The sequence below is a fragment of the Moschus berezovskii genome, chromosome 20, assembly GCF_049115385.1.
Source record: "Moschus berezovskii isolate FMDL1 chromosome 20, NW_MosBer_1.0, whole genome shotgun sequence".
Lineage (NCBI taxonomy): Eukaryota > Metazoa > Chordata > Mammalia > Artiodactyla > Moschidae > Moschus > Moschus berezovskii.
In genome coordinates this window covers 23,583,799-23,598,309 of record NC_142479.1, presented here as the reverse complement: position 1 = coordinate 23,598,309, position 14,511 = coordinate 23,583,799, and the positions used below count along the sequence as shown (strand labels likewise).

Sequence of the window (14,511 nt, the reverse complement as noted above, 5' to 3'; positions counted from 1 at the left end):
TGCTCCGCCGCTCTTACCTCACACTTAGGCATCCAAGGCCTCACCAGTCTGTCTCTCCGAGCCTGGAAGGGGCCAAGGTGGGAACCAGGAACCCCTAGATGGTCCTCCAGGCAGGCCTTTTCCCGTCAGGGGCCTCTTCCTCGGTAATGACCAGAACTGGGAATCAGCCCCTACCGCCCCGGGAAGAAGTCGAGAAAGCCCCCAACTAGCTTGGAGGAAATCAATAGGATTATGAGGTTAATACCAGAGCAGGCTGAGTGACAGTTACCAAATAAATGATCCCAGGAGGACATGGCTGAGGTTAAATGAGGCACAATAAATAAAGGAACGTGTTCAAAGGGGAAACTTCAGAAAATGCAGGGACGTGGGGGTCGGGCCTCTGGATGCCTTCCTGCCCTCCTCTTCGAGGGTTTGTTGAATTCTAGAGGAGCCACGGTCTGGGGCGCTACCTCCCAGGAACGCCCAGGCCGGGGTCTGTGCCCTGTTCAGTGCCAGCGTTGGCATGGCTCCTGAGCGCAGGGCTCCTTGGACAGCTCCATCCACCCAGCTTCGGCTGAGGGAATGGAAACTCTTACTATGGACTTCTGACCAGTTAACAGCCCCAGCGTGCCTCTGACTGCCTAGAAGCAAGAGAATGGACCAAGTGCAGCAAGAGGGGTGAAACCTCGTGAGCACTTTTACCTATGTGAAATCACTTCATCCTTTCTACTACCCTATGAAGTGGCAGTTATTGTTCAATTCATTTTACAGATGAGGAAACAGAGGCTTAAAGGAGATCACGCTCTAGGTCCCTCTGTCAACAGCCTGTTGAGGACATGAATTCAGGTTTCTAAACTTCAAATTTCAAGGGCTGTCTGATAGCCCAAATACTCTCTTATTCTTGAATTCTGATTTGTTTCAGCCCCTTGTTCAGAAAAATCCTTGAGGACCCAAATTAAAAGCTGGTTGTGGATAATCTATGCTTAGGAAGGATGGAAGGGAGTAAGAGAAGAAAAGAAGGGGCAAAGGGGTGGAAAAACTAAATAATTTCTCCGAGTTAGATTAAAAAAAAAAAATCTAACACAACCATAGTGCAGATATACCTTCCTCAGACAGATTGTAAAATAAATTTGTGTTTCAGGGAAGTCTTATCAGGGGAAATGGAAAGAAGTGGCAGTTCAGGAGCATGTAGTGTAAGGGGGAAGAAATTCGCTGATTTTCTGCAGTGAATCCATCTACTGTTAAGGACTCTGGAACAGGAGATCTAGGTTGCAAAACCCAGATCTGAAGATTCGGTCTTTATCTCTGTAGTTTCTCCAGTGAGCGATTTAGGAGGGACCTGCCTGTGTTATTGGTGAACCATTGCCTCTGTCCTCAGTCCTGAGGCGGCTCAGAGCAGCCTATCTCACCCAGGTCCAGGATCCAGCCAGTCCAGTCCCCAGTTCCTTCTAACTGGAAGTTTCCTAATTCTTTTTGTGGGAGAAGGCCTGGGAGGCCAGGGTGAGAGGTCAGGTGTGCAGACCTATGCCTGTGGTAAGAGGGGAAGCACCTGCAGCAGCAGCTGCCATGCACTACCCAGTCTCCTTGTTCCATCCTCCAATTTCCCGAGTGAGCCCAAGCTCCTGCCCCACCAGTTGTCCTGAGTTTGATAATCCCAGTGGGATGTTGGCTGGGGAATCTGGAACCAAGAGTTGGGGCTACTGGGTAACAAGAAAGCCACAGGGGACAGGTAAATTCCCTGCTGCCTCACCCATTCTTTTTTCTCTTACTAAGGATCCCAGGTCTTAGATCGTAGCACACACAGACTAACGTGGCTGGGAGGAAGTGTGGAGGGATTTTGTTTCCTGGATTGGAATGAGAAGGCATGTGCACATCCACAAGAACACATAAAGACACTAAAATGTGTACCTTTCATTATGGAACACCAAGGTCTCACTCGGCACTGAGCTGGGACCTTTGCATATATCTCAGGAGTAAGACTGTAAGTAATAGAGAGTCAAACTAACAATGATGTAAAGAAATAGGGTTTATTTTTTCTCACATTGCAAGAGCAGGTTTACCTGCTCTGTGATGGCATCAGGAACCCAGGCGCTTTCTTTTTGCTCTGATATCCTTAGCACATTGGTCTTCATCCTTTTTGCCTCAAGGTCTCTAGAGCATGAGAACTCCAAGGATCTCATTCACAGGCGAAAAGAAGACTGTCTTCCTTTTTTTATCAACAAAGCAAAAAATTCCCCACACCCTATCTCCCCTCCAGTCTTTCCCTTGGGCCTCATTGGCCAACATTGGGTCACATGACCACTCCCAGCTATGAAAGAGACAAGGAGAGCAGGAAATAGGATTTCCATGATTGGCACAGAGCAGTGGTTCTCAACCTTGGCTCTATTCTCAGAGATTCTGACTCAGTTGGTCTGGGGTGGGGCTTGATGTTGGTATTTATTAAATGCTCCAAAACCTAGGATTTTCTAAAAATTTGTAATTGCTTTTCACTACCGTATGGTGCCATCTCAAGTAATCATCTTCAACCAAACCCACCCTAGGCTCTGAACAAGCACCTTATAGTACTGACCAGGATTCTCCAGATTATCCTGTAGCCCCTGCTCCCTTTGGGACTTATATAGATGATGAATTAGTACGTTTTTAGGTTGTTTGTTTGTGAATTTGCAGTTAGTAACTGGTTAGCTAAGCAGCTGGCTAACTAATAGAATGCTTACTTGGCCTTTCCTCTTGTTTATGTGTCTGGCACATAGTAGGTACTTGATAAATATTTCTTTGGGCGGATGAATCCATACAATGGAGATTAAAAATAGAGTTAATACAGCATCAAATGAGAAAGTAGCTATGGAACCATTTTGTAAATGATAAGACAGTGTTCAGATATAAGAATAAACATTTATATGAGAAGCTATTAATACTTTAATGTTTAGGGCCAAGGTAAAGTTTTCCCCCCATTCTTCACCAAGGAAATAGTGTTTCCACATTTCTGAAATGGAGAACTACCATTTTGCCCTGTTGGTAGTAAGCCAGAATTTTCTCTTAATTATAGCAACTTCTTTAACACTTAGTGATGGCATATATTCTTTCTCCTTTTTCCTCGACCCTACTTTGCCTTTCTACTTGTATTATTATTAGCTTATTTTGGTTATAAATCACCTCAAGCCTTTTTGAGAAAGAGGTGGGTAAAATACATTTTAAAAATACTTGGGAACTAACCTTTATTATCTACTTCCGACACGCCAGGCATTTATATGTGCTGCTGCTGCTGCTTCTAAGTCACTTCAGTCGTGTCCGACTCTGTGTGACCCCATAGATGGAAGCCCACCTGGCTCCCCCGTCCCTGGGATTCTCCAGGCAAGAACACTGGAGTGGGTTGCCATTTCCTTCTCCAATATGTGAAAGTGAAAAGTGAAAGTGAAGTCGCTCAGTCGTGTCCAACCCATAGCGACCCCACGGACTGCAGCCTACCAGGCTCCTCCATCCATGGGATTTTCTAGGCAAGAGTACTGGAGTGGCTTGCCAGTGCCTTCTATATGTGCTGACTGACCCAAATCTCACAATCCGCTGGTATGCTGGTGTGCACGTGCATGCTCCGTCGCTCAGCTATGTCCACTGTTTGCGGCCCCATGGACTATAGCCTACAGGATCCTCTGTCCAGGGCATTTTCCTGGCAAGAATACTGGAGTGGGTTGCCATTTTCTACTCCAGGGGATCCTTCCAACCCAGGGATCGAACCTGGGTCTCCTGTCTCTTGCAATGGCAGGTAGATTCTTTACCACTGCGCCAGTTGGTGTGATTATCCCCTTTTTATGTAGGTGTCAAGGGACTTGTTCAAGGTCACACAGCTGCTAAATAGTGAGCCAGGACTCAGAGCCAGATTTCAAAACCTTGGACAGTCTGACACCAAACCTGAGACTCTTCCCCTGAGTAAACCAAGGTGGTGTTATATAGACACTTGGTTATGATCGGCTTAGCTCAGCTAGTTGAGGAGAGTGTTTGTACTTTGAACTCCTCGCATCTGTCCTGGGGGGGGGCGGGGCACGGAGAAATTGGTCTTTTTCTTTTCTCCACAGGCTATTTATCAGCAAATACTATACTTCATCAATTGTAAACTATTCTATTACTCTATGTACCATAAGAAAAATAAAACTGCTACTTAAACTATGACACACCATTGATGTTAAGATGCATCCTAATTTAAGAGATGTCAAAATGTGAAAAAAAAATGTGTTTCTTAGAATCCACAAAATAATATATTCCACTCTAGTAATGGGGAATTTGTGCATATAACCTCTCCCTTTTTCTTCCTCAGTGCTGGCTGTTTTGCCCCTTCCTTTTAGTCACCAAAACCTAGCCTGTCTCTTCCATATCACATCTCTCCACATCGTCATGAACTGGTCAATTTTGATTTAAGTTATTTCTCATGAGTCTCCAGAAAGCCTTGAACTGCTCGGAAGTTTCCACTCTATAGCTTCTCTAAAGAGCTACATTAGATGGTCTCATTATTAACTTCCTCCATGACTGTCAGGAAACTCTTTCCAGGGCCTGGCCTAACTCTGGTCTTCCCAGGGTATGGTGATTGACTGCCCTCCCTGTTCACCATGCCACACAGTAGTTGCTTGGTTAGTCCAAATGCTATTTACCTGCCAGGGATTTCCCTCCAGGCTGTTGGAGAGGGCATGGGAGGGGGCTTGGGTGCAGAAGCTGAGGAATGTCATTCAGTTCTCCCTAACACAAGAAACATGACTCCCCAGGCATCTCCTGAAACCCCAGGGCCTTCCCTGTCTCTACTCCAGGAGGAGGCACAATTAGCGGAGGATTAAGCTTCTTCACCTCTCTCAGACCTTACTTTCCCTTCCTGGTTTGGGACTCCATGACCAGGGCCTGCTCCATGAGAGGAGTCATGAAGGGAAGATGGGGCAGCAGGCTCTGGTACTGATGGGGGGAGACGGGGATTCTTGGGCAGTGGGCCCACGATGGAGCAGCCTTACAGGCTCCTGACAAGGGTAGCTGGCTTTTCTTGAGTTGGTGTTCTTCCTGCTTTGTGTGCAGGGGGTTGGGGAAAGCCTTGATGCCCCGCTCTGCATCGCCTAGCATTATAAAAGGGACGGAGCCATCCAGTAAAGGATTTTCCCTGTCCTGTTCCCATGAATCTGCTTTTGAGGTCAGAATCTGGAAAGGAACAGAGGCTGACTGGAGAGGTTGGAACACCACTGCGGATGCAGCCCATGCTGAGAACTGAGAAGCTTATCTAGGAATTCTATTGACCAAGGACTCCGGGGCCTTTGCACATGAGTGGGCAGGCTGGGCATGGGCTGAGGTCCACATGGGACGGCCTGCCTGTGCAGCTGCAGGGGCCTGCGGGGAGGCACAGACAGACATGGAGACATGGAGATAAGTGAGACAGAGGCCGGGCAGGGAGGTCTAGGCGGCTGAGGGGCACTCACTTTCGAGACCCAGAGGCCGGCTGGCTCGGTGCGAAGCCATCTGGGCTTCTTAGACTGGAGCAGGCACTGGGCTTCCTCTTCAGCCCTCCGGGATCTCGGGGAGCTGCTGGCAGAGTCCTGGCCCTCGGCCGCAGTTTCCCCAAGAGGCTCTGCCAAGCGCTGGCACCTCGGAGCCTGGGCCTGGGCTCCGATTCAGGCCGGCGCCGCACCTCCTCGCCGCCGCCGCCGCCGCCGCCGCTGCAGGCCCGGGCCACGGGGCCTCCTCCCCGCCTGGGCGCAGGGCCTGCCCTTACCCGTGACCCCCGCGGCCGACTGCAGCGCCCGCTGCCCGGTGGGCCTGGACGAGCGCGGGCCGGTGAGCAGCAGGGTCGGTCCCAGACGAGGCCCGGGCCCGGCCGTCGCGACAAGGCCCGGGGCCCGACCGCAGGCGCGAGCGCGGGCCGGCGCGCGGAGGTGTGAGAATGTGTGGCGGGCATGGTCGGGAGCCACCGTGCGGGCCGCCGGGGCGCGGGTGCGCGGCGGGCACGGCCCCGGGAGCGGGTTCGGCCCGCGGCGCGTGCGGGCGGACGGGCCCTGCGGCCCGCGGCTCCGCGCAGGGCGGCCGTCTGGAAGCGGGCCCCGGCCCCGCCGACCCCAGGGTGCGGCGTCCCAGGATGCGGGCCGTGCTGCCGCTCCGGGCCGGCCGGCAGTCCCGGTTGTCGAGCCTCGGGTGGGAGCCGCGCGGCGCGGCCGGGCCGCTCGCCCTCTCTTCCTGCCCCCTCTAATCTAAACCATGCGGGACTCCCAACCCCGCCCGGGCCGGCCGGCTGGGCCCGAGGGCCGCGGAGAGGGCAGCGGGCCGCACGCTGGGGGAGCCGGCAGCCCGCTCGGAGCTCGGGGTCCCGGGGCCGCGGAGCCCGGAGACCCCTAGCCCCCTCCCCGGGGGGCGGCGGGCGCGGACTGATTGACAGCGGCGACGTCAGCGCGGGGAGGGGGGCGGCCCCGGAGGAAGGGAGGAGGGGAGGGAGCTGAGGCCCCGAAGTGCAGCCTCGGAGATCAAGGGCCGGCTCCAGAACCGGGATGCGTCCGGCCCCGAGGGCGCGGCGGGCAGCGGGACCCTGACCCGGCGGCCCCGAGTCGGTGTCCCGGCTGACTCGGGCTCCTCGGACCCGGGCTTGCAGTGGACCTCGAGCCGCGGGCACCAGCGCTTGCGGCAGAGCAGTTAGGGTGAGTGAGGGTCCCGGAGTGGGTGGGGGTGAGCAGGGTGTACGGGACAGGGGCCACCCCGAAACCAGGATGCGGCTGCAAGGTGGAGGAGGATGAGCTGGAAAGGGGGCGAGTAACGGGACCGGGGTAAGAACCTCGGGGGCGGTCAAGGCTACAAGAGGGCGGCGCGAAGTGTTTTCCGATCCGGCTGCTGCCTCCGCCCGACTCCCTGAGGTCGTGGCTCAAGACCTCCTCTCCTCCGAGCAACCGGGCGAATTGGGTCTAAGGACCCAAGAGCTTAGGGAGGACAGCGCCAGCGCCAAAGGAACAAGGTTAGGATGAGACAAGCAGAGTGGTGGTCTTGAAATTGGTGTTGGCAAAAGAAGAAAGGCCAAGGATGAGGGCCCGGTACTTGGCGAATATCGATGTGGAAATGTGTGTGATAAGAACACTGGACTTCAGAGCCTTTGATGCAACAGGGTCCTCTAAATTAAAGCAAGGAGCATCATATATAAATAATGATCCATGATCAAGAATTACCAAAATATAAGCCATTACCCCAAAAGCAGGGCTAAACGGCATAAGTGATAGAGTACTTGGGACTTTAAAACAACAATAAAATAATAGTCATTCTCAAAACGAAGTGAAAACTGTAACCCCAAATTTGAAGGAATCATAGACAAAGTGATGGAACAATGCGAGAAGAATGTTAAAATCAATAGTATTAAATTCAATAGCAATAGAATAAGAAAGAGCAATAGTGTCAAAATGATAAAACCGTAGGAAAAAGGTGAACAATGAAAATACTAATAAAGGAATACTACTATTAGTATTGACAGAATACTATAATTTATTATTGATGCTATAGTGAATTATTAAAATAAATGTTAACCAAAATCTTAAGAGCAATAGTACTATAAATAAAGACAGCTACAAGAATTGCTGGGGTAATATGACAATTTATGACCAAGGTTTTAATAGTCCCAACAACATTATAAATAATGATAGAGTAATAAGAAGTAGTGTACCAATGTGATGAAAAATAATCAGAGTATTAAGAGCTACAGCAATATGACAAATTATGACAGAGTAACAAGAAGTAATGATGTGATGAAAAATAACTAGCGAATTAAGATCCATAACATTACAAATAATGACAAACTAACGAGATATTGTAACAATGTGATGAAGAATACCTGGAGTATTATGAACAATCCTAACAAAACAAATAATGGTAAAATAACAAAAAGTATTATACGGATGTGAAGAAAATTAATGTGAATATTGAGAGAATAATATCATGTTATGGTAAATAAATTATCGAAACTGTGACCAAGAATAGAGACTGAGGAACCAGCCACGGAAATATTTTAGGGATACAGAGTGAAAATAATGATAGATTAACATGACCTATTGGAAGACTGTATTTAATGATTGCTTAGGTATTAGTAGAATATTAATAGAATTACTAACATGCCAGGAGGCCCTAGAATGATGTGACAGGAAAGCCATAACAACTTATTTGATAATGACGAATTAACATAAAATCAGTACTTTAACAATACAGTATTAAAAATAAAAAGCAGTAATAACTTGTGTGTGATAGGATAGTTTTAATGTTATTGAACTGGCCAGAATACTACTCTGATAATAAAGATAATTAAAATGCTTAAAATAGTATAAACTATTAACAGTTCCCCCGGCACAAGAAAAGTATCACCAGTAATCTAGAAATGGAAAGAAAAATGCTATCCTTCTTAGAAAACGAGACAGCTGAAAGTGACGGACCCGAGCGTACAGGGCGCGGAGCCGACTGGTCGCGCCCGCCGAGGGCTCTAGGAGCAGGGCGAGCGCCGGCCGCGGCCCTCGGCTGGTGCCGGACCTGCTGGTACCGGCGTCCCAGCGCTCCGGGGCTCGGGGTCCGAGCGGACCGGACCTCGGGTCTGCTCGTGCCGGGCGGGAAGACAAGGAAACGAGCGGGGAGCTCCAGGGAAGGCGAATCGTCGGGATGTCGGGATGTGGCTGCGTGGCTGAGAGACAAGGAAGAGGCGAACCTCGAGTTGGGGAAGGAGAGCCCCGCGCAGCACTCGTCCCTCGTCGGGACTGGAGCTAAGTGACCGCGGGCCGCGGATGTGCTCTGCACGGGGCCGGAGCGAGAGAGCGCGGCGCAAGTCGCGGGGCGTCGCGTGACAAGTGCCCCGCAGGGGACCTAGCGGCCAGGAGAGCGTCGCACCAGGCGGCCCCTCCCGGCCCCGCGGGCCGCCACACCTGGACCAGCCGACCCCGGGGGCCCATCCAGGCTGACCCCAGATATAATCGGAACCAACGCCTTGGGCCAGAGCCCATAACCACCCTCGTTGTGGTGGTGCGGTGTCCGCTTGCGTGGGGTCTCCTGGGTTTCCAGGCTCAGTCCCGCAACCCGCCAGTGGCCCAAGGACCGTCCTGGCGTTGGCTATGCCCCGCGAGCCTGCCTCCTCCGTGCCTGTGGCTCAAGGACCTCAAGGGCCGGCAGGGCTGTCAGCCTTATCTTTATGGGCTTTTCCCAGCCCTAACTGGCCCTGGCCCCTTTTTATCTCCTCGGTTGCACTTGGCTTGTTTACTTTGTGAGGCCCTGGGAGCCGATGTCTGGGCCTGGGATGGGGAGGCCAGTGGATGAGAGGCCTGGGCCGTGGAATGCCCAGAGAGATCCGGGGGAGGACAGAAAGAAGGTAGGAGGAGAAAGGGGGAACATTTGGTCACAAAAGAGGCAGATGGACATTTAGAAACCCTCCCTAGAGCTTGCCCAGATCCAGATGAAGGGAGAAGAGCTAGGAGGTGGAAAGGAAAAGCAGAGATAATGCAGGGGTGCGCCCACGATGGAGGCAGGACAGGCAGGTCCTTGCAGGCTGGGCTCTCGTCCTGACATCCTGGGACCAGCTTCCAGAAGGGAGCAAGGACATGAGCAAGAGGGTGAATAGTCCTAGACGCCTGGGGAAGGGGCAGGACTAGGCTGTGCTGGTGAACTGGGCCCACCCAGCTGGCCTGGTCCTTAGCTGGTAAGGGTCTGGGTCCTTTCCCCAAAGCTGAGCCCTTTGTAACTAAAAATGTGAGTGACTGAGCCAGCCAGTGTGCATGTGAGGTCAAGGCTGGAGTGCCCCTGGCTGAGTTCAGGGCCTAGGAAAATGTGGCTCCTTGGATGACTTGCCAGCTGTGTCTGGGTGTGAGTATGTGTGTGCATGCGTGGGTGCCGCACAGGTGGCAAGGGGAGTGGGACCGTGCAGGAGGGAAACCCTTTGGTTCAGCAATCATATACCTGGCTGCTGTCTGAGGGAGTGGGTTAGGGAAGGGGAATGAGCCAGGGCCTGAGAGGCCATTCAACCAGGAGGCCCTCTCTGCTGGTGTGGAGCCCTGGAACCTGGGCCCTACCCTCCTGGCCTGACTCTCCTACGGCTCAGAAAGGGCCCCGGCTGCCCTGGGCCAAGAGGGAGCCTGGACCCCAGTGATGAAGGATCAGCCGAAAAAGAACCAGGCTTCAGGCTCCACTGGAGCCCAGCAGAAGGAGGGACTCGGGGTGCAGCTGGGGCCATGCCGAGAGGGCGGTCCTTCCCCCAGACCTACTCTTCCCACAGCCCCACACCCAGGGGCAGGCAGGACCGTGAACCGCGCACAAACCCTCACAGGTCCAGACCCGGAGGGAGGAGGAAAGGGTCCTGCCCTCGCGTATTCTCCCTCCTCCAGCTCAGGAGGGGGCGGGGTCCACGTGCGCCGGGGCCGAAGCCCCTCTACGGCCAGGCTCCAGAGGGCTGCGGGGTCCCAGGCGAGTGTGGACCAGGGCATGTGACTCGTGTGTGCTGTGCCCACAGGAGATGCTGCAGGATAAGGGCCTGTCGGAGAGCGAGGAGGCCTTCCGGGCCCCGGGAGCCGCACTCGGCGAGGCCAGCGCCGCCAGCGCCGCCAACGCTGCCAACGCCCCGGAGCCCGCGTTGGCCGCACCAGGCCTCAGCGGAGCCGCGCTCGCCAGCCCCCCGGGCCCCGGCGCCGACGTCGCCGTTGCCACCGCCGCCGCCGCCGAGCAGGTAAGGGCCCGGCCGGCCGTCTCGTGGAAGTCGGGCGTCGATCTGTCTGCAGGGCCGCCAGCGTCTGTCCAACCCGCCCCAGTGCGGGCAGGACTGCCGCGCTCCCCCGGGCAGGGCGCCTTCTCTGCCTTTCGTCCCTCCTTCACTTTGCTCCCTCGAGGCTGCTCTGGGACAGGTGACAGGAGGGACCCCGCGGCGCAGCGAGCCCGGGAAAAGGGTCCCGCGCCTCGACCGCGAGAGGACGAGAGGCGAAAGCCCTGGGACCAGGCGGGGAGAGTGGTCCCTGGTCCGTGGCTGCGGGAATCCGTCCAGCTCCGGGGGGCCGAGGGGACGGACGTCACCATGACCCTGTTCACGCCCTCTGCCTGTGCGGGTCTGCAGGCCGCGTCTGCGGGTGCGTGCTGTCGGTCGGGGGCGGGGGTGCCCCTCCCGGGTCGGTGTGTCTGTGGCCGTGTTTATGTTTGTGTAGGAGTGTGTCGTAGACCCAGGCAAGGTCGGTTTGCGTGTCCTCTGTGGGCCGCTCTGTAGGTGCAGCTCCGAAAAAGGGAGATTCACTGATTACATTTACATTTTAAAAAAATCACCAATGGTACAGAAACATTTTGTGAAACGAAATCTGCTAGAACTCCAGGAGTCTGGACTCCTAGCGGGGCTGGCAGTGTCCTGCTTGGCCCCTTGGGCCTGTGTCCCCCTTTCTGAGGCTGCGCCTGTAGCCCTGGGCCAGGCCAACACGAGTCCCTCCCTGCCCTCCCTAGACCATCGAGAACATCAAGGTGGGCCTGCATGAGAAGGAGCTCTGGAAGAAGTTCCACGAGGCGGGCACAGAGATGATCATCACCAAGGCCGGCAGGTCAGCGCTGGTTTTCCTTCGGGGTGGGTGACAGACGGGGGCAGTGGGGATGCCCAGGGGCTCTCTTAGCAGCCCCCTCGATCTTCAGCCCAGGGGACAACAACCCAGCCTCCTCCGCCATTGAGGCCTTAGCTCCTGGTCTGCCGGAGCTTCCGAACTGGCCGCGGGCAGCCGGTAGGGAGCTGCACCGCCGGGGAGCGGCGGGAACCGGAGGCAGGGGCGGGGCAGTGTTATGCAAATGAAATGCAAATTCGGGTCGCGCCGCCGGAGGTCCCAGCTCCAGAACTTTTGGGGCGTGGGGACGTGGGGGTGGGGGTGCAGCTTTGTCCGCCTCCTTTTGGGGACCTGCCCGGTTGCTCAGGGCTGCCTTGACTGAGGACTCGGAGATGCCCCTCCACGGATGGAGGAAGGGGACTGGACCATGTTTCGTATTTCCTTAAATTCTGTGGGGTGGGGAGCCTGAACCCCAGGGCTCTGATCTCGGGTGCCGCTCCGCCGCTGCCGGTCCCCTTCCGCCGCGGAGAAGGCACCATTCGGCCCTGTGTGTGTGTGTGTGTGTGTGTGTGTGTGTGTTGTTCGGGGAGCAGTCCTCGGGTGGCTGCCAGAGAGGGATGATTTATAAAGTGGAAACATCTTTAAAATGCGCTGGTGTCTGGGGGAGACCCGGGAGGAGAGGGAGAGAGGAGGAAGCCGCGGACCCGGGCAGGACGGAGACGTTCGCTGGGGTGGCGCGGCCCGGGTGCGGCTGCAGCCGCGAGGAGGGCGGTTACCAGGTGAAGGGGGCTTGCTGCAGACCGAACGGCGAGGAAGTTCAGGTTCAGGAGTCCCTCCCCTCTACTCTGCCTCCTCCACCAGCTCACACTCGATTTTGGTCCCCGGGGTACAGTTCAGGTATGAAAATGTCCCTTTGTCTGGCCGTGGGCCCCTCGCTGAGTTTTCTGAGGAATAAGATGGTGAAGCATCAGGCGCCAGGAATGGGGAGTCCGACTCGGGGCTTCCGGTTCCGCTCACCTCCTTCCATCTGTGCAACCCTCCGGCCAGGTATTTTAGGGCCTCTGCTCTCTCCTCACCTCCATCTGTATAATAACAGGTCTTTGTACAGTTGCCTGTAAAGCCCTAGCACAGCTCCTGGCACATAAGCACACAGTAAATGCAAGCGAATACCGTTCATCACAATCAGAGAAATGTCTGGCATTTACTCGGCGTTTTTCTTCTCCTTTTTAGAGAGCTTGCGCCGAACCGCTTAGGAAATGATGCGTCAAAGGACATAAAGAGTTGGTGGTTTGCTGTACACAGAGTAGGGGTGCTGAGTCCTTCCAGTCTGCCCACTGACAGGCCCTGCAAATTTTCTTTTGTTTTGTTGGGGATGGGGGTCTGGGCACTTACCTGCCCTCTTGCCTAAGTCAGGGAGGTGGCATGGACATCCAGGGCTTCTGTCAGGGGAAGGAACAAGATGTCAGGGCTTGAGTTTGCTGCACTTGGGAATGGGGAGGGAAAATATATTGGGGGATGTGGTGAAGGGGGTGCCTCTTGGAGCTCTCATTCAAGACAGTGGGCGCCAGGTGTCACAAGCCCTGCCTTTTCCTAGCTGTGTGCACTTGGGGTAGTCCCCAAATTTCCTGTGGCTCAGAGGTATTTGTTCAAACAGGATGGCAACTGTAGACCTACCTGCCATTCTTTCTTTTTCAGTTACTCTGAGATTCAAACCAGGGATATTGTGAGCAGTGCTTGGTAAATTACTAAGTGGATTATAGGTGTGAATGGGGAGGTGGTTATTTCTTGTTACTGCTGGGATGTAGGGAAGGAAAGAAGAGAAAGATCCAGAACTTCCATTTTTAGGCTGCAGAAACAACCTTGTCTCTTGATAATGAATGGCCAGCATGTTCTTTGGGCATGCCTGGCCCCTGCCTTTTGAAACAAAAGGCATTTGTGATTCTTCTCAGTGGGGTTTCCTGCACCTGCAAGGGGCCTCCTCCCTCCCTCTCCCTACACACACACACACACACACACCCCACATTTCCAGAGGTGACTGGCTTCAGGCAGATATTTGTTCCTGATCCTAATGGAGGCTTAGAGATGGACTTCAGGGAATGATGATGATAATTTTTAAATGGCCGTGATGATGTTGGCCAATTAAGGATCCATTGCAGTCTTTCATTTCTCTGGCAGAAAGTTTTCCTTGCACCAGCCTAGCGCTTAGGAAAGTCACTAGCCTCATCCCCTGCCAGCACGGTTCTCACAGCTGGCTGCCCACTGACTCCAGAGACCACTTTCACCGCTCTGAGCCCTGTGTCTGCCTCCCCCCCACCACCTCCCGCCCATGGCAGCCTTGGAAGGCCGCTTGCTTTGCTCAGACTCATGGCTCCTCCGCGTCCTGTCCAGCGCCTCTCCCTGGTTTCTTCTTTGTGCTCTGTACCATCGGCCTTCCTGGGACACTTCTGTTTCTCAGCAAACAGCCTCAATGTTGCTCCTGAACCTTGCGTCATAGAGTCCTAGACTGCCTGAGCTGGAGGAGAACCAAGAGAACGTAAACCCGACCCCTGAGAAGGGGAGGCGTTTGGCTCTTGCCCATAGAAGCAGAGTCAGGCAGTTACCCAGGTTCCACACATGCCAAGGAGTGATGCCCAACCCCCCGAACGAAGCCCCAGCTTTGAGAAATCCCCTTGATTGCTTGTTTATAGGGGCCTTGCTCAAGGTGGAGTTCTTGTGCTACCCTAGAGACCCTGGCTGGTTAGGGGCACGACTGCTCTCTGGTTGAAGGAGGCGGGCTGGGGAAAAGGAGCCCAAATGTTCTCAAGCCAGTGTGAGTCCTTAGTTATGCCTTAAACCCTCAAAGAGCTGACAGCCAAAGGGAAACAGGGTCTCTTTCATCGGACAGTGACTTTAAGTTCTTCAGCAACGCGAGAGGGTGAATAACATGCCAGCCACAGTTCAAGACAGCAGATTTCTGAATGCTCAGGAAGCCCTGATGTTGAGTGTCAAATAGGGCTAGAGTGTT

The 14,511-nt window shown here is 54.1% G+C and overlaps 1 protein-coding gene across 3 annotated transcripts in view; it reads left to right on the top strand.

Moving 5' to 3' along the window:
• The first annotated feature begins 5,165 nt into the window (after nt 1-5,165).
• Nucleotides 5,166-14,511, top strand: part of TBX4 (T-box transcription factor 4) — a 32,910-nt gene continuing 23,564 nt past the window's right edge. The window contains exons 1-3 of one of the 3 annotated variants that reach the window (XM_055400100.2): nt 5,166-5,778; nt 10,451-10,663; nt 11,419-11,513. In XM_055400100.2, coding sequence (XP_055256075.1) covers nt 10,454-10,663; nt 11,419-11,513 — 305 coding nt within the window. In that variant the 5' untranslated portion in view covers nt 5,166-5,778; nt 10,451-10,453. Of the gene's footprint in view, nt 5,779-6,457; nt 6,630-10,450; nt 10,664-11,418; nt 11,514-14,511 lie in introns of those variants that run through there. The other 2 variants (XM_088828640.1, XM_055400092.2) reach the window with 2 other exon arrangements.